Here is a 24,556-nt window from a genome sequence, read left to right on the forward strand (position 1 = left end):
TTTTAACTAACCTCAATGAAGTAAAACAAAATATATTTGCAATTGAATAAGAAGATACAAAATCTCAGCAGAGAAAGAAAAATGATAAAAGAAAAAACAAATGGAAATTTTAAGCAAAAATATATATAAATATATATATAATATATAATATATAATATATAATATATAATATATAATCAATGGGGGGACTCAGCAGAATGGAGATGACAAAAGAAAAAGCAAATGAACTTGAAGATAGATCAAAAGAAATTATCCAGTATGAAAATAGGAAGAAAAAAACATGAACAAAGCCTCAGGACCTGTTAGATGATAGTATGTAGTTCTATATACATCATGGTCCAAAACAGACATGAGAATGAGAATGTAGCAGAAAAAACACCTTTTTAAATTGAAGGTATGCCTGGGTAGCTCTATCAGTTAAGCATCTGATCCTTGATTTCAGTTCAGGTCATGATCTCATGGTTCATGAGTTTCAGCTCCACGTCAGGCTCTGTGCTGACAGCACAAAGCCTGCTTGGGATTTTCTCTCTCCCTCTCTCTCTGCCCCTCCCCTCCTTGTGCTCTCTCTCTCAAAACTAATAAATAAACATTTTCTTAAATGATAAAATAAATTGAAGATGTAATGGCTCCAAACTCCCAAATTTGATGAAAGACAGAAATTTTCAGTTATAATAGTTGCACAATTGAAAACCAAGGATAAAGAGCAAATCTGTGAGCAGCCAAAAAAAAAAAAAAAGACACTTTACATATACATGAATAATAATCCAGGTAACAGCTCACTTCTCAGATACTAGGTAGCTAGAAAAGAGTGGAACATAATGCATGATAGTGCTTAAAGAAAAAAACTGTCAACCCCACACTCTCTATCCAGTAAAAATATCCTTGAAAATGAAGGCAAAATAAAAAATAAAAATCTACAGAATCATCCCTATGCCACCCAATAAAAATCCCAAGTTTTTTGTTCTTATTTATCTTTTATTTTTGCACGTATGTGAAAACTGAGATGAATTTTTTAAAAACATGAAAATGCAGGGCCAAGTACAGCCAACACCATCTGAAAAAGTAAAACAAAGCTGCAGTACTTATTCTATCAATATATCAAGACCTTTCATGAAAATATAGTAACTAAGAGAACATGTTATTGGTACAAAGACAAACTGACCAATGGCACAGAATGAAGAGTTTCAGAAATAGATCCAGACATATACAGTCAGCTGATTTACAACTGACAGAACACTGCTACAATAGGAAAAAAGATGGCCTTTTTTTTTTCATGTTTATGTATTTATTTTAAGAGAGGGACAGAGAGTGCATGCCCAGGGAAGGGGCAGAGAGAAAGAAACCCAAGCAGGCTCCATGGTGTCAGCACAGAGCTCAATGTGTGGCTTGAAGTCATGAACCATGAGATCATGACATGAGCCGAAATCAAGAATCAGATACTTAACCATCTGAGCCACCCAGGTGCCCCAAAGGATGGTCTTTTTAATAAATGATGCTACATAAATTAATATGTATATCAACAAAAATGCAATTTGATGCCCTACCTTATACCATACACAAAGTCAATTTACAGGTATTGTAGATCTAAAGGTGAAAAGTTAAACAATAAAATTTAGAAGGAAACATGGGAGAATATTTTCTTGATTTTAGTTGGAGTAGGCAAATATTTCTTTAAAAGAATGCAAATGGTCCAAATTGTAAAGAAAAAAATTGACGGTTTAGAGTATATTAAATCTAGAAATTTTTCTTTATCAAAAAAAAATCAGAGTAAACAGGCAACACAGAGGAAGAAAAGTTTTTCACAATACACTCATTGACAAAGGACTCATACAATAAAGAGATCCTACAAATCACTAAAAAATGATATAAAACTCAAAATACATGTACTAGAATGTTAAGAGGATTTTTATTTGTAAAATCCAAAAATTGGAAATTGCCCAAAAATCCATTAAAGGTAGAAAAAATAAATTTTGGTATTTCATACAAGAGTATATTACTGACCAATAATAATGAATGATCTGTAACTGTCTACAACAATATAGATGAACCCAAAAGAAGTCAGATAACAAAAAAGCAATTTCCTTAAGATTCCATTTAATTAAAGAGAAGAGGAAAAATAAGAAAGACTGATATTGATTGTATTACCCATATGGGAGAAGTAATGAAAGAAAAGGACTTCAAGGAAAGCTATGGGGATGATATTGATGTAATTCTCCATTTCTTGGTAGGATTGCAGGTTAAACAGATGCATCTGATATGCAAAAATCCTTTAGATGACACATTTAAGATAGTTCCCTCTTCTGCAAATATGTTACACATCAAAAAGTTGATAGAAAAGAGAAGGAATTATCCAAGGCAAAAGTGACTAGTAAGTCAATGGCAAAGGAGGAGCTCCAACTTCTAGCTTAGAATCCAGATCCTTTTACTAAGAGCCCAGGGGATAGAGTAGGAGCTAAACATAAAGGCCATTATCAAAAGGGCTATTAGGTCTGGGCCTCAAATGTGGAATTTTGATATCATTTCTAAATAAGATTATACATATGGTTAGATAAACTGACATTTGAAACCTTTAAACATTGTGGACCATTAGGCAACTTTATATTGTTTTAAATAAACCCTATAATTTGTGATATGAATAGTAAAGTTGTATAGCTTTATGAGGTTTTATATTAAAATTATTAACTAGTTAATTTAAATATTAAAGTGTACCAAGAATTTTATAATCTGGCTGTAGCGTATCTTCATATTTAAGGATATTGGAAGCCCCTCCAAATGAATCTGACTTATCAGGATTGCCTGTAGATAAAAACACAGAAATACTAAAGACATAATAGGCTTTCTATAACTGTTTCTTAAATCTGAATACAAAATTGCAGTTTTCATTACCTAATTAAGATCTAAAATAAAGATTGATTTTATGTCCTATCTGGTTTAGTGGTCAATTCATTAAAAATGTCTGTTCAGGCTGGCTATATTTTAGAATTTAGTCTAAACACATAATATGCTGTCTTTTAATGGATGAGTATAATCAAAAGGTCTGATTCAAAACTATGCAGTATTTTCCCCACTGGCTAAACTATTTCAAAGAAGCCAAGGAAATTACTGAAATCTTTATATACAAATCCATGAAACAAGACTTATATTCCTGAAGTACCTCCATTGTCTTTATTAATGCTTTAGAATAAAAAAAATACTCTATTACCTATATTAATCATAACTTGATTTCTTTAATTCTCCACATTTTAATATTTTGAATTTCAGTATTTAAAAACCATTAGTGTTTCATTCAAGATTGAAAATAAAAGAACTACTAAAATTATGGAAGGGAAATTGTCTACTGAAATGAATTCCACCCAATACCGCATGAATTTCTAATAGATTAAAAAGTCATGTGAACCTTCCAAACATATCAAATCTGCTATTTTGACTGGAAATTTTATAAAACAAGATTGTCAAGAGAATATCAAAATACCAGCTGCCTCTGCTGCTTTCAAGATCAGAAGTCAGGTGATAACAACCTGCCTACAAGTATTTCAACAAGAGTGATTCAGGGTCAAGAAAATGGCAGGGGTATGGAGTGGAGAAGGTCAGTGTGAAACATGAATGAAAGTCCACTGAATATGTATAAATCTGAACTTTACATGATATAAGATTCAAGTTACTTATGAAGGAAATATAAAGTATTATGAAGTATTACACTTTAAACTAAAAGTATTTAAAATATCCATGCCTTTTTTTAGGAGTAAATTCGTAACTTCTTGAGATGGGACCATTCAAGGGTAAAATTTTTAAAATATCCCTATGTGTTCTTAATACCCCCCAATTCTTCTGGTATCTCCTTCGAACTCCTGGCTTTCTCTTCCCCTCTTACCACCAGGCATCCAAAAGGTAACTCCATCTTCTAGTATACTAAATTCTAGTATATTAAATCTAGTATACTAAATAATAAACTAAGCAAGCATAGTTTCCCTGTTTTATGATGTCTATAATTCACTTTTTAAAACATCAGCATGGGTGCTTGGGTGGCTCGGTCGGATAAGCATCCCACTTTGACTCAGGTCATGATCTCACGGTTTGTGGGTTCGAGCCCTGCATTGGGCTCTGTGCTGACAGCTCAGAGCCTAGAGCCTGCTTCGGATTCTGTGTCTCCCTTTCTCTCTGCCCCTCCCTGCTTGTGTTTCTCTCTCTCAAAAATAAATAGACTTTAAAAAAATGTGTGAAAAGAAAGAAAGAAAGAAAGAAAGAAAGAAAGAAAGAAAGAAAGAAAGAATTTTATTATCAAGAATTCATGTTCTAGGGGTCTTGGTGGCAAATACACATCAGAAAGCCGACCTCAGAGAGAACTACAAGTGCTGCTGTATCCATGTTCTTAAAATACGTGAGACATTTGTTAATTAGCATCCCAAATGTCAGATACAGATTTTCACTAGTGAAATTAGTGGTTTATTAATCCGCAAATGAATGCTAAACATAGGCTCCCCTTGGGGAAATTAGTGGTATCCAACATCTGTACATTGGCTGTAATTTAGCATGAACAGGATTTAAGAAACCAGTAACTTGACCCTTTGTTCTGTGTCCATTCATTGGTTTGGAAGATATCTGGTTACCAAGTCTTTGTATTACAATATGTATGCTGTTTCTGAAATATCATCACTTCTTTTCATGTGAAGTAGTGGGCTCAGCACCTACAAAGAAGAGAGTTGGGACTTCCTGGAGAATACTAAACAAGTTATACAAAATGCTTAGTGCCTGCTTACTAATAAGTGCTTATTAAATAAGTACGTAAACCTGAGGCTGAACTTGGTCTAAAAGCTTGTTTTATTTTCATCTGGCACTAATGTCACAGGAGAGTAGCCTTAATACACCTCAATCTTTTGTGATGGCCACTAATCATATGCCAAAAAGAGCACAGAAGTTGTGCACAACCAAACTGGTTTAGGTCAGTTTGTAGATCTCTTGACTGCTTATTTCCATAAAAATTTATATTCCCAGATATTTAAAGCTCTCTTCATATATCACAATGGTAAGTTAATTTTTGTTAAATTGCCCATAGGTACCTTGCCACCTATTTAAGGACTCTAATGTCTTAATCCACAGGTAGAACTTTAATGGTGGAAAATCTAGCCTTCAGAGTGAATGGGTAGAGAAGATGATTTTGGTCTGAAAGAGTTTTGAAGGTCTTTAAGCTATACTTCACTGGGTGGTAATATTCTGACTTTATATTGGGCTGGCTCTGACCTCTAGTGTTTTGTTGTAGGTGACTACATGAATCTTCAAGAATTTAAAAAGTCACCTAAGCCTTGCAAACTTATTAAATTTGCTACAATAGTTTTGGACCTTGTTTTTATGTTAGTAACCATCTGACACTAAAGTACAATTCATTTCCAGTAGCAAATAATTAATTAATAAGAAAACTGGAGGCTGTCTTAAGGTCTTTTGTTTAATTTTGTATCCTTAGAGCTTTGTGGGCTGTAATATTTTTACTACATATAGAATTTATAGTTACTATCATGCATAATTTCTTATAGATAATTGTGTTGTTTCATACTATCCTAAATGAAGACTCTATTAAATTTGGTGGTGTCCATAAAGGACATGTACTATCTAAAGCTGCCCATAGGTACCTTTCCCTGTGCACTTAAACATACAACAGAAAGATATTTTAATGATTTTGGTAAGTGGTGCTATAACCAAGCATATAAATTTTTCATTTGGGAATTTTTATCTCAGCTGACTTCTGAAGCAATGCTAAGTCTTTTCCTTTCCTTTGGCATCAACTCAACACACATACAAATAATTTTGGGCATTAATTGTTATTATAACTATGTGTTTGTTTATGCTCTTGATTGTTTGCAAACATTTTTCATATAAAGGAATCACCTGCACTTATAAAATATTCTCTCTGTTCTCCAAAATTCCATTGCATTTAGTACAATGCCAAATATAAAACGATGGTGAATGATTATGTTGATGAGATAACTACTTTGATGAATGATTTTTAATTAATGAAATAATGTTCATTTTCTTTGCCCTAAAATATATTTTCTCATTTGTTAGATGATATTTAGCTGATTTAAGTTTGTTAGAGCAGTCAATTGTCAGTCTGTTCAAATGCTTTATTGTGTCTCCTTAACGTAAAGTAGCATATGTGCTAAATCAGTAGTTTCAGATACAAAACCTCTAGCTTTGCTCCTGGTAATTAATTTTTTTAAGTGGGTGTGCCATTAATAGGATGCTTAAAAATAGCAACTCCCTGTAGAACGTAGAGGAACAGAACACGTTCCTTAAAATATAAATATTTTTTACCCAAGCATTATTTGCTTCTTTTTTCAAAATTCAGTTAAAGAAAACTCAAACCATAAAGCTGAATGAATTCAACCTAATACTGTTTTTGTTTTCAATGCATAACTAAAACATCCTTACTAGCATAGTTCCTCAGACATAGGAAATATTTGCTGAAGGAATATAAACATTCACAAATGATCATAAAATTAAGCTTAATTTTTAAAAAGGTGATTTTTTTTTTTAAGTGGAAGTATTAAATAATTTACGTTACTCCTGATGATGTTCGTTTTCACTTTGTACAGAAGGTGGAGCCAAAGACATATTTATCTACTGGCTGGGGCTCTTTCCCATTAAACAACAAAACAAAACAAAATAATTCTTCCCTTGACAAATCTTTTTGTGTGTGTAGCCTCACAGTAAGATTCACTTGAAGATAGGTGTGGGCTATCTGACAGAATAAGTTCAGATTTTACCCAAGTTGAGACCAACTTTGATCCTTAAATCTCTCTCAAGGATGACAGAATGCTAAATAAATAGGAAGCAAGTCTAGGCTAAGTGAATTCTCTGGAGTTATGAAGCCAATTGTCAGACCCCAGAACTCTAACTATTGAAAACGGATTCTAGCTCAAGTCAGCAAATATGTTGGGAAATTTTCGTTACTCTAAAGGAAACATGATTGATCAACAGTCACATTAAAAGCACATTTTAAGGCTGGTTTTACCAATTTAGGTAGAACTTGCATACTATTGAGGTTCAAATTAACTTTTTCTACTTCCTTACTGTCCAATAAATGTTAGATAAAATGGAAATTTGGTGCATAGAAGGGATTATTCTGATGCTAAAGAAAGGAAAGCGATAAAACAATGCCATCTTACTCCAATACATAATCATCCTAGACCCTCCCAGTCTTAGATAATCTTTTTATTCATCTACAGCTGTCTTCAGAATCCCCCAGAGGTATGGCAAACTTCAACTCTGCTCAATTTGCTCTTCATTTGGAGTCAGCTGATAACCTCACCACCTTGAAAAATTATCTTCAACCCCCAGCTTCCTAATGCTCATACTCTTCACCTCAAAATGTGTATATTTTTTCCCTCCGTGTTCTGCATTCACTGTTGGTTTAAAGGAATAACTGTCCTTTGTTCAAAGTTGAGACCCTCCCCAGTACTCAAGTGATATTTTCCTTACAAATAACCCCCTGTGGTCATTTTAAATACCCTTCTCTTTCCCAGATTCTACATTGCCTCTTTTTTTAAGCTATTTATTTGGAAATCCACTCAGGCTGTGTGTGTGCTTTTTGGCACTTAGCCCAAATAATCATATCTCTTGGTAATCTCATGTATACCTGTTGTTTCAAACATCAATTCTATGAGTATAAAACCAAATCTTACAACAATTTTAACCTGAACTCCTAGCCCATGTTTTAAATTGCCAGTGAGATATCTTTACTTAGATGTTTCACTTCTTCATGCTAAAATATTCCAAGCCAAAATCATTACATCTCTTTCAGCAAATCAGTTCCTTCTCCAGACTTCTTTTTGTTACCAACATTTTCCCAATCAAAACTCCAGTCTCTGCTTCCATACCTTCTTTCCCTTGTTCTCCTCATTCAATCTGTCATTAAGCTCTGATAATTTGATTTCCCTTTATCTTTCTTACTCCTAGAACCCTAGTTCAACTTCTTATAGCTCACTCACCTACCATTACCATATTCTCTTTACTAGTCTCCAATCTACAGCCATCAATTACTTTTGAATGTTTATGCTACTCATTGAAGTGAGTAATCCACCACAGTTTATGTGAGATAGGCATTGAAAGTGCTTAAAAACTAATCCATTCATCTCTTAAAATTTCAGAAACTGGTATTTAGGAACAAAGGTAAATATCCAAAAATACATTTGGCTCCCGTATTAAGAAATCCTTTTCACAGTTCTGAATAAGAGTCTGCTTGCCACTGTGCCAATAATGTGCATTTTTCAACACACAGGGCAACATGGATAAAGTAGGCTCTAAGCCCTGGCCCATGGTGGGGCCTAAAGAAGCCATGCAGATGACAGGAACTGTAAATGACTGTCCCTCATCCCTTAAGAGCAGTATTGCCTGACTAGCAAATCAGACTGCATCCATTTCTTCTGCAGAGACAAGACCTGGCAATCTCAGAAGATGTGGTGCTGGGAAGTCAGTGTTTATATTAATGAAATGGCATTAATATTTCTGAGAATTTGAGAAAAACATATTTTAAAAAAACCTGTCCCACAATTTTTTACAAAACATTTCAATTGAGACAAGATTCTAAGATCAGATAAGTGAGATTCTGTATAAAAGTACATTATGGTTCAAAATGTAACTCATCAGCACTGCTAGAGTACGAAGTATAATAGGAGTTACTACCAGGCATTTGGAGATGCTGGTAGGTGTTCATGAGAGAAAACTGCGTTGTTGGTGTTCTAACAGGGAAGCCATCCATAGTAACACATTGCCCTTTGAGTATTATTACTTATTGGATCACATTTTGGTAGAATTATTCCAAAAGAAGAGAAAATCACATAGCGTGTCTTTTATGAAGGATCACATGAAAATAATTTTAGAGATAAGAGATATAGTATATTCCATATGTTAAAAGAATATTTAATTACTGGCTCATGCTTTAGCTAATCTTTTTGGCTTAGAAAATGGTTCAAGTGATATCCGTGAATAACTTAATTTTGTATAAAGAAGTTCTTTAGTCTTATTTCAAGTTGGTCATAGAGGCATAGACTAAGAAGAAAAGGTAGCAGAATACTTAGACATCAATATTCTTTCATATGCCTAACAAAACATAATTGAAAAAGATCACAATTTTTCATTTAAAAAACCCTGTTATAAAATAATCATAATTGTTCTGTCATGAAACTAATTCTGAATTAGCATTTTAATAAATTTTTTAAATAAAATGGACAAATTCAGTAATAATTGTACTTGATAAACAATTTCACTAAGGTAAAACACATAGTTATGTAAACTAAATGAAGCATAGGTTTCTTTTTTTCAAGAGGAAAAACAGATTTTCTTATAATAGAATTCAGAATGTGTTCTGAATTGAATAAAATAATTTTTAGTTAGGACAACACCTTAGGCTCATTTAAAGGAAAGGACAATATAAATACAAAACCAAAACATATTCATGGGCTGCTGACCTTGGAGACAAGAAAGTTAGATTTCAATTTCTTTATTTCCCTTCTTTAACTTAAAGAAAATGTACACTTGGAAATAGTATAGCCCAACAAACGAGAGTAAAATTGTGTCTTAAAACTACAATATTTCAAAAGGTGTTTTCTAATCATTTTAATGAAAGTATATTTAGGGAAATGTATCTGTCAAGAAATATTTCTCATCTCCTTTTTCTTGGTATTTGTATTACTGAGAAAACAGTAAGGAATATCAAGGCTGGATGAGTTTGCTTTGTTTCCAGAAAATAATGGCCAAGAGATTTCCCTGCCCAACTTCAGGAGCATCACTGAAGCCTGTTTATGGGGAATTGTCCTACCGCAGCCCTCTGGTATGGCATCTGGGGAGTCCTCAAAAGAGCTACCCACTCTAAGAATGAGGCAACATGACTCAGGTTATTATAAACATTAATGCAGAGCGCCAAAGAGGGAAGGCCATGGAAGTGGAGGAAAATCACATAAAAGTTCTGTGCACATACACAAAAATTATATGCACAGCTTTACTGTCATTGGGCAGAAAACTCTACAGTGCGTTTAGGAGAGGGAGATGGTCACCAGGAGGGTCAATAATTTGGGGACCCACTTAATGCCAACTTATCATATGAATACTTCATTAAAAAAAATCCTGACATCTCACTACAGAAGATATTGATTTTTTAATGTGTTGCCATGAATGGGACTGAGATACTATAAATTTTCAGTTCCTCAAAGATCTGATACAGGTAAGATACCACAATTTCAAAATTAAAATATTTTATATATAATACAGTTATAAATATAGTGTTTGCTACACTGAAGGAAAGAGTAAAAAATTCAAAGCAGTTGGGGGAGGGGGGTTGGAAGGTAGATTTAGGATGAGCATACCACCATGTATATTCATTTTTGCAATGTCTGTCTCCCATCCCACCATTTCCTTTGTTAATTGTCCCCACTTAAGAGGAAAGGAATTAGATCATCAAATAACTCACACCCACCTTTAACTTCACACACCTTGGCCAATATGAAACAAGTCTGCACTGGCTATACTCTGTTCCACCATTTTTATTTACTGCAACACAAAATATGCAATATATATAATTTGAGAAAAGACTGTAATATTATAAAATAGAGAACTTTTTATTATCCCTGGACTTTTGGTGAAACAAGCACTAACTAAAACCAGTAATTGCTATCTATAAAGAGTAACTACAAGTAGTGACATTCACGCCTCTAATGCTCTTCCATTTTTCTCGTCAGCAAATTTAAACTACAACTTGATCTCAACCTGGCTATTCCTCAGTGCCTTTTCTCCCCAACCCTTCCACGTTCACCGGCCTCCCCTCCACTCTCCTCCCCGCCTTTCCTCTGCCCCTCCCCTTCTTCAGCCCCTCCTCCTCGTTGAGTCAGTGGCTTGAAACTTTTAAAAGCTCTGTGCTCCAATTAGAAAAAAGCTTTTACGAGGTATCAGCACTTTTCTTTCATTAGGGGGAAGGAGTGAAGAAAGTACCAAGCAGCAGCAGACTTTTAAACTTTAAATAGACAGGTCTGAGTGCCTGAACTTGCTTTTTCATTTTACTTCATCCTCCAAGGAGTTCAATCACTTGGCGTGCCTACTTCTTTTAAGAGAAAGAGTAAGTTAAAAAAATACTTTACCTGTTCGTTTCTTTTTCTAAGTAAAAGTTTTCTAAAGTTTGAAAATTTATTAAATGGAGCTTTGATATGGTACTGTAAATGGAATGGTGAACTTGAAAATGTGTCTGTAGTTTTAAATTTAAAACTGAGCGTTCAGTATTTATTTTCTTGACTGTTGAAAAGTTCCTAACAATGCAACAGGTAAAATAAGATTCAAACTTTTCCAATTGGAATGAAGCACTAGTTTACTGGATATTTGGTTCTTCATTTTAGAGTATAATTTTTCTTTTTTCTGGAGTCGATAATAGTCTAGGTGCTTTGTAACTTGGGGGGGGGGGGTTGGCCTGGGTTGGGGATTTGACTGACAACATCACAAAAATCAAAGTGCAAATTTGCTTAGCGTGCTTGCTATAGAATTCTACACTATGTGCTTTTTCATATGTAAATCTTGATTGATGTTCTATAGCCCTGCAAAGCAAACTTCTTAACAAAGTGCTTTGTTAAGACCTTGCGGTTACTTGACTTCCACGTGGTCCCTTCCTAGAATTTTCCTCAGTAAACAAAAAGATATAAAAATCAGAGTTGTAATATTGAGGTTTTTAAAACAGTTACTTTATGTTAGCAACCACTTTGGAAAGATTTGAGACCCTAGGAGAAGCACCTTTTTTACTCGACCACGTTGGCAACTCAGCAGATGAAATCCCTTGAATGGGTGGTTACTCACAAAGCATTTGAAGGGAAGAAACTTTTAGAAAAAAGTGAATGCCAGGGTGCATTTTCAAAACCGTCTCCTAACACTGAAACTCCTAGAAAGAATATGAAATAAAATAAAATTTCTTAAACATCGCCTTAAGGGAGCTAGCCGCCCTCTCCCCCCTCCCCCCCACCCCCCCCCCGACTCATGCCCCTCTTACGTCCGTCCGAACCTGTAACAGACTTAAGAGCTCTGGAGCGACTTTGGGTTGGAGCAGCTTGGGTGCTGCCAGTAGGCAGTGATTATGTTGATTTGTTATTTTGAAGGGTTCAGTTCCTTAAATGCTCTATTGGTAACACATTCTGTTATCCAGAAATGCAACCATGCATTTTGGTGCTTGCTAAGGATTTTGTTCACACTTCACAGGCCAAAGTAATTAGTTTAAATTCTTAGTGCGACCCTACAGTTTGAAGTATTTGCACCGGCGAATGCTGAAAAGCAAATAAAAATGAAAGCTTCTGCGGAGGCCAGGGGCGGGGTGGGGGGGGGGGTGGCGCGGGGCGCCTCTGCCATCTTAGCATCTGTCGGGCTCGCTCCGGGCTCCTGCGCTGCCCGAGCTCCGGGGTTTGGAGAGGTTTGCTAAGACATTTCCCTGAAATCCTTACCAGCCAAACCGAGCGCAGGTCCTCGTTCCGCCACTGAAAAGGAAGGGGAGGGGGAGCAGAGCGGGGGCAGATGGACTGCGTGCCAAATGGTAAAAGAAGAGCAAACGATTAATTCAATTAAACGTGTCAATCCAATTTCCCTTCCCTCTCCCCCCCTCCCCTTTTTTTCTGAGTCCTACTGTGTAAACGTTGGTAAAGCAGTCTGAGTACCTCGGGAATTACCGTGCTCATATTGCACTTGTAACTCTTGCAAGTTCTCGAAACTTCCCAAGAATGGGAAGGGGGGGCGCGGGGGGAGGATAATGAAATGAGGAAAGAGCTAATGACGTGTCCAGAGGCGAATCAGTACAGGATTCGGAAACTCAAACCTTGAGTTCCGAGCAGCGGATTGCCCATAAATCCACCTAGGCATCCAAATGTTTACTGAGCGTTTCTGATAAAGTTTATCATAATCTCCCCTTGACCAGCCTCACACTAACCCTCACCCTGGGGCAAGTGTGTATCTCTCTTTACAAGTGCTAAGTGGGGGTGGGAAGAGGAGACCTATAAATTGTTGGTAAAATATATTTGGTTTTATTTGGAAATGAGTTTAATTTCTTTTGCTTCACGAACCAAGTTAGTAGTAAAAACATGCTTAATCTCCCCCCCCCCCCGGAAAATTGGGCACACTTGATCACCAAGTGCCCCGTTGCAATTTGAAGAATAGATATTTCTTAAGGAAGCCTGATTTTTACTTTCTGTACAAAGATTGTTGAAAATAAAAGCCTGTATTAATGCAGAAGTCTCATTAATTCCATTTCACATAATGAAATAAACTGGTTAGAAAATAACTCGGAAGTGTAATTTTTCTAGGTAGGCCGAATTGACTGGAAATTATACCAGTAACAGGAGTACATTCTGTCCTGGCAATGTATGTGATGCTTTGTACTTCCCAAAGTCAGGGGTATAGCTGTCACCTGTCCTTTGCGTGGAAAATGCAGTGGTACTGCTGTGCTCCTACTTTCTTCACATTTTAAACAGATTCCACATTTTTCTAATGCCTTTTAGAATTTATCACCACAGCTGCCCCATCCACTGGATTTCTCAGCCTTTCCCGTGTGATTCCTTCATTGCTGACTCCGGGAAACAAGGTTCCAAAGATACTCTCTAGCAAGCATCTTTTTAACGGGTGCGTTTTCAGATATTGAAAGTTGTTTTCTTACTTAGATGTTTCCAATTCCTGCATAGAGAAGGATGGAAACTCATGATACAGTGCATTCCTTCCTTTTATAATATCCAGAGGTGTAGCTTGGTATGAAGTCTCAGAGCCTTTTATATATGATACCCGAGGGAAGAGAATGATAGGAAAGTCACCAGTGATTAATACCTCGTACTCCACCTTTCCTGTTCTGACTTCCCTCCAAGATTCTAGGTTGTTTGAATAGATTGTTGGAGCTTATCCACAGATACCAGTTCAGCTCTGAAGGGAAAAGTAGTTATCTAGTGTTTATGATTAAGGTCAATATTCAATATAGGTAAGTCCAGTTTAAAAAAAATCCCCAGAGTTTTTTTCCTTCATGGGAGGTTAATTGTGTGAATTCTGTGGTGGTGGTTGTGTGGGGTTTTGTTTTGTTTTGTTTTGTTTTGTTTTTTGGATCCTTGTGATAACTACCTAAATTTTTCACTTTGCCTGTCTAAATTCACCATTTATGTGTGTACATATTATTTTTTGCCAAAATGAAAACACAAACCATGGTGAGATATGTATATCAATGGCTTTAGCCTTAAAATTTTCCATAATGTCCATATTCGAATTTCCCTAGCTTTCTAAGTAATTTCTAGAAAATACAGATTTTATGGAATGTTTAAAATTCAGAGTAATATAGAAATGGAATGGGGGTTTTTTGTTTGTTTTGTTTTTCTAAAGCAACTTCTGTGAGCTAGATACATTCTATAGAATATGGCTCTTTTAATTATTTGAGGAAGATGCCCTCAAATAGAAACAAAGACAGGAGATGTTCTTCATGATTTTTTTCTTTTTTTCCCTAACAGCTGATAAAGGGTAAATTCTTCCTTCTAGATCTGTAGGGAATTGCTAAAATAGCAATATTGTAATCATTACAAGAGCATCTTAAAAACTAATTGTTTACCATTAGGAAAATGTTAATCATTTCCTAGCTGCTATTTTGCTAAAAAAATACTCCAAGATAAAATAAATGAGCTATATCTATATCTAAAGATCTTTTAAAGAATACTAGCTAAACTTTATTAGCTCTTACTATGAGCTTTCAAGTGCAAGAGTTATCTTATTCAGTGCTTACTGAAGAAAACAGACTGTTCTTAATCAATACACTTGTGAGTACCCTAATGGTGTATTTATGTGATGACAAAATAACCAGGCTATTCAATAAAAATAGTCAATTTGGAGGTAAGTGGAGGAGAACACCAAGAACTTATAGAAGTTGTGTTTTGTTTTGTCTGTCACCTCACAGTAGAAGAACATGGCTTTCAGCTTGCAGCTTCTGACTTGGTTAAGGTTTTTCTTCTGGCATCCCTAAAGTGACCATGAGGCACTCCTGTTAGTGGGGGAGTTGAGTGGTAGCCATTGAACTGGGGGGGGGGGGGAGAGGGTATCTCTATGTGATAGGTATCATACTATCTTTGGAGTCCCTCAACCCCTATCTCATCTCATTGTTCTATGGAGGCTGATGTAGGTTGACTATGTGGTGAAGAGGGAACCAAGGAAAGAAAGTCTTGTAGCCCCTGTCCCCCCAAAACTACACAGTTCTCTGCTCACATGAAAGCTGAGGAAATATAATGGTATGCTTCTTTTTAAATAGAATAGGTATTTAAATGGAATAGGTTTGATACACTACAGAGTTAGGCTAATCCTGCAGATAGGAGGAAGCAAAGGTTGTGTATTATTTAATGAACTGGGAATATTTACCATGGTACTGGATTCAAATCATTCAATGCCTGCATAGACTCAAGCTACTTAGAGGTGTTATGTGAACCAGGGTTAATATCAGCTGCTGCTCTTCCCCTTCAGAGCCCCAGCCCTACCTCAAGATTTGTCATTCTTAAAGTAAAAACAAGTTTAAACGGGCAAGACACTATGGTGTTATTTATTCTCGGCACTGTGGTGTTATTTATTCTCACCACATAGTGTGCAGAGTGAGAATACAGCAGAAGGGGGATGACAACACAAGTTTGTTGTTTAATATCTTAACCTGTAACAACATAATAGACTGAATAAACATCTCTGATACCTGACGCAGTTCTGCAAGAATCCCAAATTACTGTGCTGTGTAATAAATTCAAGAAGCTCTTTGTTAAGGAACATTTTTACTTATATCAGTCCTTACTGCTTGCTCAGGAGTCATTTGAAGCATATTGTTTCAACAGACAGTTTTCTGTTTTAGCAATTATCACTTGAAAATTTAATGTCTGCATATGAGATGCTGACAGTACTTTTTTTTTTTTAAATACTATGCAACTAATGTAAAGAAAAAATTAGTTTGAAACTTCAGAAGTTTGGGATATATGTAAGAGAATCCCAAAGAGGTAATAAACAACAAGACTGGTGAATGGAACCTGGTGCCTTTTTGGGTACTGTGGAGACCACAGTGAACAAACCCCCTTGTGGAGCTTGCATTCTGATTGAAGAAAGCAGACGGTAATAAGTCCTTGTCCTGGAGAGAGACAAACAACAGACAGGTAAATACATATAAAACCTGTCAAGTAGAGCTAAAGACCATTAAAGAAACAAAAACAGGACAAAGGGAAATAGGAAGTGACAGGACTGGAGGGCTGGCTGATGAAGTGAGACCAGAACTGAGACCTACAGATGTGACAAGGTGAACCGCATAGACAGAGCAGAGCTGATCAAGGCAGATCAACTTGTTAGTTTTTCTTTCAAGATTGGCTGGCTGTTGGAGGAGAATAGTTTGGCAAGCAGGGTGACTAGGCTAGTGACCTGAAACCTGAGGAGGTGATGATGGCTGAGATCAGGCTAAGTGGTGGGGAGACTCCATCAGTCTGGGTTTTGGGGGAAGATAAAGCCTATAGTATTTGCTGACAGTATGAATGTGAGTTATGTTAATTATGTGTGGATATGAATATTACCAAAGAACATCTGGCTGTTGTGACTGTAGAGGAATGGTCGCAACTGAGCTCAGTCAAGGACGTTTACTGCAAGGGACAGGGGTTCTTACAAAAGTTTAAAACCTCAGGAGCGTTTACATTTTAGCTTGAGCGGCTTAAAATTTTTTGGTCTTAGTATATTAAACACACACACTGCATTACCCTTTCCCCCAGATAAATCTATGAAATGATTTTTATCAGGCACTTCGATAGTCATTTTCTTACACATTTTTAGCCCGTGTGATTTTATTTTTCCTTTAAGTGCTTACTTTCAATCACTGAAAGGTGATCGATATCAAGTCTCACTTTAGTTCTTAATCCTATTTAACTTTACTTAAGTCCTTACTCTAAACTCATTACAGCCGTCACTTGTGAAATTCTCTAAAATCAAAATGAAAATATTTTCTAATTTTCCTAACAATTACTAGGGCATTAATGACATGGAGTGACTTGACTACAGCTTTGGCATGGTGATTTGTTTTTAAGGGCCTGGCAAAAGGGACACTCAAAAGTAATTTAAAATTGAAGCTTTCTTTTCATTTTGAATCAAGTGTTTGGATCTTTATGCTCTTGGGGAGCATCTGATGGAAGTAGAGTGACGCAGGGTGGTTCAGTGAAGGGGGAGCTCAGTTCCCAGATGCCCAGAGAGCCTCTGCTCCTCATCCTGGACCACCCCTTTGGCCTTTTTAGATTTTCTTTTCCTTTCTGCTCTTCTAACATTTCTCCAATCCTAAATATTTTGAATAAGCAGCAAAAATGTCAAGGAACCATTGTTTGCCTCCTGGCCTGAAACTTCAGAATCACCTGGTGCATATGTTTTAAAAAAGAAAATAAACACCGAAAAAACCCAACCAAAAACCAAAACCAAAAACTAATTTCCCTGCATTCCCCTCCTGCCCCTCACCCCCCAATCAGATTAAGTCAGGCTGGTGAGTGCCAGGAATGTATATTTTCAACAAATGTTACCAAATGATTGTGGTTCAGGAACCACTGCAGAGGGTCCAGGGGGTCCTTGGAGAGGTCATGCTTGGATGCCCATGGCTTTTGGCCTCTAGTCTAGAGGGCCATAAAGAGCAACGGGAAAAAATGTGACCTGACCTGACATGGTACACAGAAGACAAGGATGATTCAGCTGCTGTCAAGCATTTGCTTCTAATGAAAATTTTGCATTAACTCCTTAACCTAGACCTTATTCTACATATAAAGTCCCAGCTTGGGAACCTAGAGGTGAAGGCATGAATATACATGAAGTACACTCAGCTCCTGTGTTTTTCTCCTATATCACATAAGGAATATACCTGTCTTATGATGGTAAATATGAATGAGGTATACAGTCTGTAAATCAATGCCAGGGATTCAGTAAACATAATTATGCCCATTCTTTATTAAAAAAATATTAATTTTTTAACTAAGATTTGGAAAAATGAAAATACTAATGGGGGAGGGTCAACTAGTTGATAGAACTTTTGACTCAAAACAAAGTGAACAACTACCGGAAAAAGTAACTATTTTTGTTACCTCTCCTTGAAAATCACAAGCTTATAAGCCATCGCATTAAACATTACCTGATGGTCTCTGTGAGAGTGGTAATGACAGGATACAGGATACTGGGTGTCCAATTGGATAATTCATCTTATTCAGATGAAAGAGTAAACTCATTAATGCAAATGACAACTGCGTGGGTGCTTAAAGAAAAGACAACTTTGCAGTTACGTTGCTGGTGTATTAATAAAGAACTATTACCTAGTGAACTGCCCAGTGACCCAATTCACATACTGTTGCACTATGGGGTTGTTTTTGGGAATCTCAGAATTACATGAAAGTTGAATTTTATTTTCCATAATATGTACTGGAACTTAGTACTTAATTTCCACAAGCATCTACATAATCATATTTTACTTTGAATAATGATGAAGCACTGACCAAAATGACAACTTTTCAGTGTGCCTGGTAATATCTAAACATGTTAAGTTTGTCTTGAGCTCCATCATTGGGTGAGTATGATGAGATGTTTGCAGACAGTTTATCATTTTATAGTTGATTGTTTTTGTGGTCCCCTTTTCCCCCGGCAATTGGAGTATTGAGCAAAAGCAGATGACACTGGCAAAATATTGTAATTCTCTGCAAACAGAATTAAGGCCAATTTACACATCATCACATAGAAACTATCTACTGATATAGCTCCAAAAATTCTGTTTTGTTTGTTTGACCCTCATGGACTGTACTTCTTCATTCCCAGTGTACTATTTTCTGCTAAATTGTAGGGTTTTTTTTCTATGTTCTCTCACCATTAAACTGTCCATCAAAGCTAAATTACTCCTATCACTTTGAGCCTCCCCTGGACTCTAACTCTTTTTGTAACCTTATAAGTCTTTGTTTTTTTGTTTTTGTTTTCCTTTTGTTCTTTTTTGACTGCTCTTTCCATACATCAGCTTCACTGTCTAACGTGTCACTTCAGAATCTAAAATGGCCCTTCCCAAAAGTGGAAGGGAAGCCCCCTTTTTAATGACCCTTGGAAAAGCATTACTTCTGTGATCTGCCTACCCACTTCCCCGTCTTCCTTCAGCATTCTTTGGGTTGCCATCAAAGATACCCATCGACTGCTGATTTAGATAGCTGGCACATAGTTTCATTTTACAGATCTGCCATCTCTTCTCTGTTCCATCTGGGAAATCCCAAGCCAGATTTCCATTTCATTTCTTCACTTCCCTTGGAGGGATAGGCATTAAATGGCACTGTAATGTTGCATGGTGGGGAAGACGACTCCCTTGGATTTCATTAACTTCCTACAAGGAGAAAGTGGCTCATAGTTCAATTCCAGATGAGAAGCTTTTATTTTTTATTTATTTATTTATTTATTTATTTTTTTCAATGTTTATTTATTTTTGGGACAGAGAGAGACAGAGCATGAACGGGGGAGGGGCAGAGAGAGAGGGAGACACAGAATCGGAAACAGGCTCCAGGCTCCGAGCCATCGGCCCAGAGCCTGACGCGGGGCTCAAACTCACGGACCACAAGATCGTGACCTGGCTGAAGTCGGCCGCTTAACCGACTGCGCCACCCAGGCGCCCCAATGAGAAGCTTTTATATTCAGATAATGAACATATTTCTATTTCTAAGAAGCCTATATAATCCTACTTTCAGTTACACTGTTTAAAATTTATTATGAAGCTCCTGGAAAGACTTTGCTTAGCTTGTTTTTGATTATTAAATAATCTTTGAGCACTTCTTACTTTTGTAACTCTCCAGTTACTACTCTGGTGAAAATTAGACTGTATTCTCTATGCCTGCCACGTGTAATGTTACTCATTTCTTCCCAGCTTTCAGCCCTTGCAGTCTTAACTGTATGAAAGCATGAGAACATTTCTAGCCTTAATCCAGCTTTATTATAATTTTAAAACTAGTGTGGTGCCCTAGAAATCCTTGGCCTTGGGATCATAAGTCGTCTTGTGGCTCTAGTAATAGTTAAATATTTCCTATACCCCTAAGAGCTCAACTTCCATCAATTAAATGAAGGAGCTATTGACAGAGGTATCAATCGAATTATATAAATAACTTTTGGGATCCATGTTGAGATCTCTACAGAGTTGGATCTATTTCTCATCCCCAGCAATGGGGAAGTGCTAGGCTTAAGATACCTAGCTATTGATAGGAAGTTAAATCTAGTATATCGGCTGAGGACCCAAAGCCTGGTAAGTGAACTTGAAAGTCTACAGCAATCAAAAGATGAAAACCAATCATTTTTGCTAGAGATAACACTTTAAAGTGGTCTAATAGGAGTGAGACAAATTGAACTTTTACTTGAAATGTAATGTGCATTTATTTACTCTTTGCTTTTTTGAAAGAAGTGCCCTGCATATAATGACAGTGTGTCAAAATGGTGTATTTTAGTACACTATACTTTTCTCTGGGAAGAAGACAGACTTTTGGACCACATAAATCACTGCTTAAGAAGAAACAGAAGTATAAATGACCGTAATATAGAATATACACAAATTACACTTGAAATAGCAAGGTGAAACATTTCAGAGTAGTTAGGAATAAAATGCTGTATAATAGCATTAAGGTTTGGGAATAGCTTGTGTATAAATGTGTTCATGGGTGTTCTTACTTCAGTTCTTAAATACCCATACTTTTCGAATACCATCCATCAGCATTTTGCTAAGGCATGCATCCAGATACAAGCCTATCTGGCGAAAACTATTGTCACTTACCAGATGGATAAAATAAGCAGAGGCACTTAGCATAGACAGTTTCTCAAGTCACATGGTAGGGCAGTGGTTGAGCAAGTAACATCTTTGCCAGTTAAGATTGCAGTTTACCAGGCACATCGGCTCTGTTGCTTCTAAGACTTACCTTACTTCAAGAAAATTGTGAGACATCTTTGCAGGCGGAAAATGGGACAGGAAGAGTTTGCACTTTTTTGGCGGGGCAGGGGCGGGAGGGGTGTGCTAGAAAGATATGAGAACTTTAATAATATGTTGACTATTGACTGAAAACAGTTATACATTTTAACTAATAATTTGCAGTCTATGATCATTTAGTTGTCTTTCTGCTTCTTTTCAGGTGGTGCTCTGGCAACATGGGTGACTGGAGTGCCTTAGGCAAACTCCTTGACAAAGTTCAAGCCTATTCCACCGCTGGAGGGAAAGTGTGGCTGTCTGTCCTTTTCATTTTCCGAATCCTGCTACTGGGGACGGCGGTTGAGTCGGCCTGGGGTGATGAGCAGTCTGCCTTTCGTTGTAACACTCAGCAACCTGGTTGTGAAAATGTCTGCTATGACAAATCCTTCCCAATCTCTCACGTACGCTTCTGGGTCCTCCAGATCATATTTGTGTCTGTCCCCACACTGTTGTACCTAGCTCACGTGTTCTACGTGATGCGCAAGGAAGAGAAACTGAACAAGAAAGAGGAAGAACTCAAAGTTGCCCAAACGGATGGTGTCAATGTGGAGATGCACTTGAAGCAGATTGAAATCAAGAAATTCAAGTATGGTATTGAAGAGCACGGCAAGGTGAAAATGCGAGGGGGCCTGCTGCGAACCTACATCATCAGCATCCTCTTCAAGTCTGTCTTTGAGGTGGCCTTCTTGCTGATCCAGTGGTACATCTATGGATTCAGCCTGAGTGCCGTTTACACCTGCAAAAGAGATCCCTGCCCTCATCAAGTAGACTGCTTCCTCTCTCGTCCCACAGAGAAAACCATCTTCATCATCTTCATGCTGGTAGTGTCCTTGGTGTCTCTTGCCTTGAACATCATCGAACTCTTCTATGTCTTCTTCAAGGGTGTTAAGGATCGTGTGAAGGGGAAGAGCGATCCTTACCATGCTACCACTGGCCCACTGAGCCCCTCAAAAGAATGTGGATCTCCGAAATATGCCTACTTCAATGGCTGCTCCTCACCAACTGCTCCACTCTCACCCATGTCTCCTCCTGGGTACAAGCTGGTCACCGGAGACAGAAACAATTCTTCCTGCCGCAATTACAACAAACAAGCAAGTGAGCAAAACTGGGCTAATTACAGTGCAGAACAAAATCGAATGGGGCAGGCAGGAAGCACCATCTCCAACTCCCATGCACAGCCTTTTGATTTCCCTGATGACAACCAGAATTCCAAAAAACTAGCTACTGGGCACGAACTGCAACCACTAGCCATTGTGGACCAGCGACCTTCCAGCAGAGCCAGCAGCCGTGCCAGCAGCCGACCTCGGCCTGATGACCTGGAGATCTAGATCCAGGCTTGAGAGCATCGAGATTCTGCTCACTTGTGGAGAAGAGAAAAGGTGCTGTCGAAAGTGCACCTTAGGTGTTCATTTTGTTCCATTGCAGGTGGTACTCAACAGCCTTCCTCATGAGGCTTAGAAAACAAAGACATTAGAATACCTAGGTTCATTGGGGGTATTTGGGATAGGTGGGTGGAGAGGGAGGGGATAAGGGAGGTACATGTTGGTATTTAATGTAGTTGATTCAAAGAACTGTAGTTCTAAATATAAGTTGCATTAGGTGATACATAGCTAAGGGCTTTTTCTCCCCCCACACACCCCTAAGAATAGTTCTGTGTATGTGAAAGAGTGGGTGATATTTTTGGATAAGTACTTTTTTTATTCTACCATGAAACTGAAATAACTTTGACCAGGAAAAAAAAAAAATGCTTCCTGGACATCTTGTTTCTTTTTATCAAGAAAAAATTGGAGGATTGTCCTTATGTCCCTGCTAAAACATTCCATTGTTAAAATTTGCACTTTGAAGGTAAACTTTCTAGGCCTGACCCTCCAGGTGTCAGTGGGCTTGAGATACTATATTTGTTATTCTTGGTATCAGTTAAAAGTCCAGACAAGGCCCACAGAAAGAGACTTTCCATTGCATTTTCAAATCTCGGCCAGTCATATGGACATTATTTCTTTTACATCTAGTTGTGACATGTAACTGCCATCACTGTTTCATCATTCCTCAGCTACTATTCACATTCATTTAGTGGTTTCTGTAAACATTTTGAAAACAGTTGGGATGTCACTTAACATTTTTTGAATTAGAGTCAGGGAAGCAAGCCATGCTCAATATTTAACAATCACTTATGTGTAAGTGTGTGGAAGAGTGTGTTTTATTCGTCATATATTGGTACAAGCAGATGCAGTATAAACTCACAAATACAGATTTGAAAATAATGCATACACAGTGTTCAAATTTGAGCCTTTCTCATGGATTTTGTGGTGTGGGCCAATATGGTGTTTACATTCTATAATTCCTGCTGTGCAAGTAAAGCACACTTTTTTTCCCCCCTAAGTGGTTTTTTTTTCCCCATGTATCCTATTATGGATACTGGTATTGTTAATTATGATTTTTTTCCTTTTTCTCTTTTTTTTAGAATATAGCAGTAATGCTATTGCTGAAATGAATGATTTTCTTTTTCTGAAGTGTAATCATGAATGCTTGAATGATAGAATTTTAGTACTGTAAACAGGCTTTAGTAAGTAATGTGAGACACTTAGAAGAAATGCTTAGAGTGGGCTTTTAAGTGTGCCTAAATGAATTTCGCAGTAACTGGTATCCTTGGTTTTGTCCTACTTAATACACATTAGTTCAGAACTTGTATTCTGTTATGAGTTTGACAGTCTTTTGGAGTGACCAGCAACTTTGATGTTTGCACTAAGACTTTATTTGGAATGCAAGAGAGGTTGACAAGAGGTTTCAGTAGTACACATGTAACTAATTTATTTGAAATCTACCCTAAAGAAATCTACCAGTTTCTTCAAATGTCTTCTTAAAACTCATCAGAGATGATTCATGAAAATGCAGAGCATCATACTTTTCTTCTTGCGTGTCAGCTACATAAACAGTTTTGTACAATGAAAAATACTAATTGGTTTGACATCCCATGTTAAACTACTGTTACGTTCAGCTTCGTTGCATGTAATGTAGACCTTGTCCATCAGATCATGTGTTCTGGAGAGTGTTCCTTATTCAATAAAGTTTTAATTTAGTATAAGGAGAGCAATCTATATCCTGTGTGATTTTTAAAACTTTTATTGCATCTATTCACAATTATCAAAGACATTTCCATTAGTTTTGATGATTTAGGCAAATAAGATTCACAAGCTTCAGGAGTCTAAAAACAACATCATTAGCTAGGTTCAGTGCAACATTGATAACAGTTTTGGGTATTCAACTAAGAGAAGATAAAGTACATAAGTGTTGGATTTGGAATATAAGGTTAGTGATATGTGTGATAAAGCTTAAAATAAGGTAATGTTAAGTAATTTGGTAGATCCATACATGAGAGAAAGTAAGCATGAAAAGATAAGGATGATGTAATTTTAAAACTGGAGCCTCCTGGAGATAAAAGACCAAGAACAAAGTCCATTTAAGTGTGGTTATGCTCTATGACAAAAGAATGAAATAGATCTAGGAATCTTATACCTAAAGACATTGTGAAAAATACAAAAAATAAATTTTAGAAATTCCTAACACCCCACC

At 36.9% G+C, this 24,556-nt stretch overlaps 1 protein-coding gene across 1 annotated transcript; it reads left to right on the plus strand.

Annotated features, from left to right (window-relative positions):
* Positions 1-10,890: 10,890 nt before the first annotated feature.
* On the plus strand, positions 10,891-24,073 carry GJA1 (gap junction protein alpha 1). Its single transcript, XM_047860614.1, has 2 exons — positions 10,891-11,101; positions 21,150-24,073. Exon 2 carries the CDS (start codon positions 21,166-21,168, stop codon positions 22,312-22,314), a length of 1,149 nt encoding a protein of 382 aa, XP_047716570.1. The 5' UTR covers positions 10,891-11,101; positions 21,150-21,165; the 3' UTR covers positions 22,315-24,073.
* Positions 24,074-24,556: the final 483 nt, after the last annotated feature.

The sequence above is a fragment of the Prionailurus viverrinus genome, chromosome B2, assembly GCF_022837055.1.
Source record: "Prionailurus viverrinus isolate Anna chromosome B2, UM_Priviv_1.0, whole genome shotgun sequence".
Taxonomy (NCBI): domain Eukaryota; kingdom Metazoa; phylum Chordata; class Mammalia; order Carnivora; family Felidae; genus Prionailurus; species Prionailurus viverrinus.

Coding starts and splice junctions, on each gene's coding strand:
- GJA1 (XM_047860614.1), top strand. CDS start 21,166: ATGGGTGACTGGAGTGCCTTAGGCAAACTCCTTGACAAAGTTCAAGCC.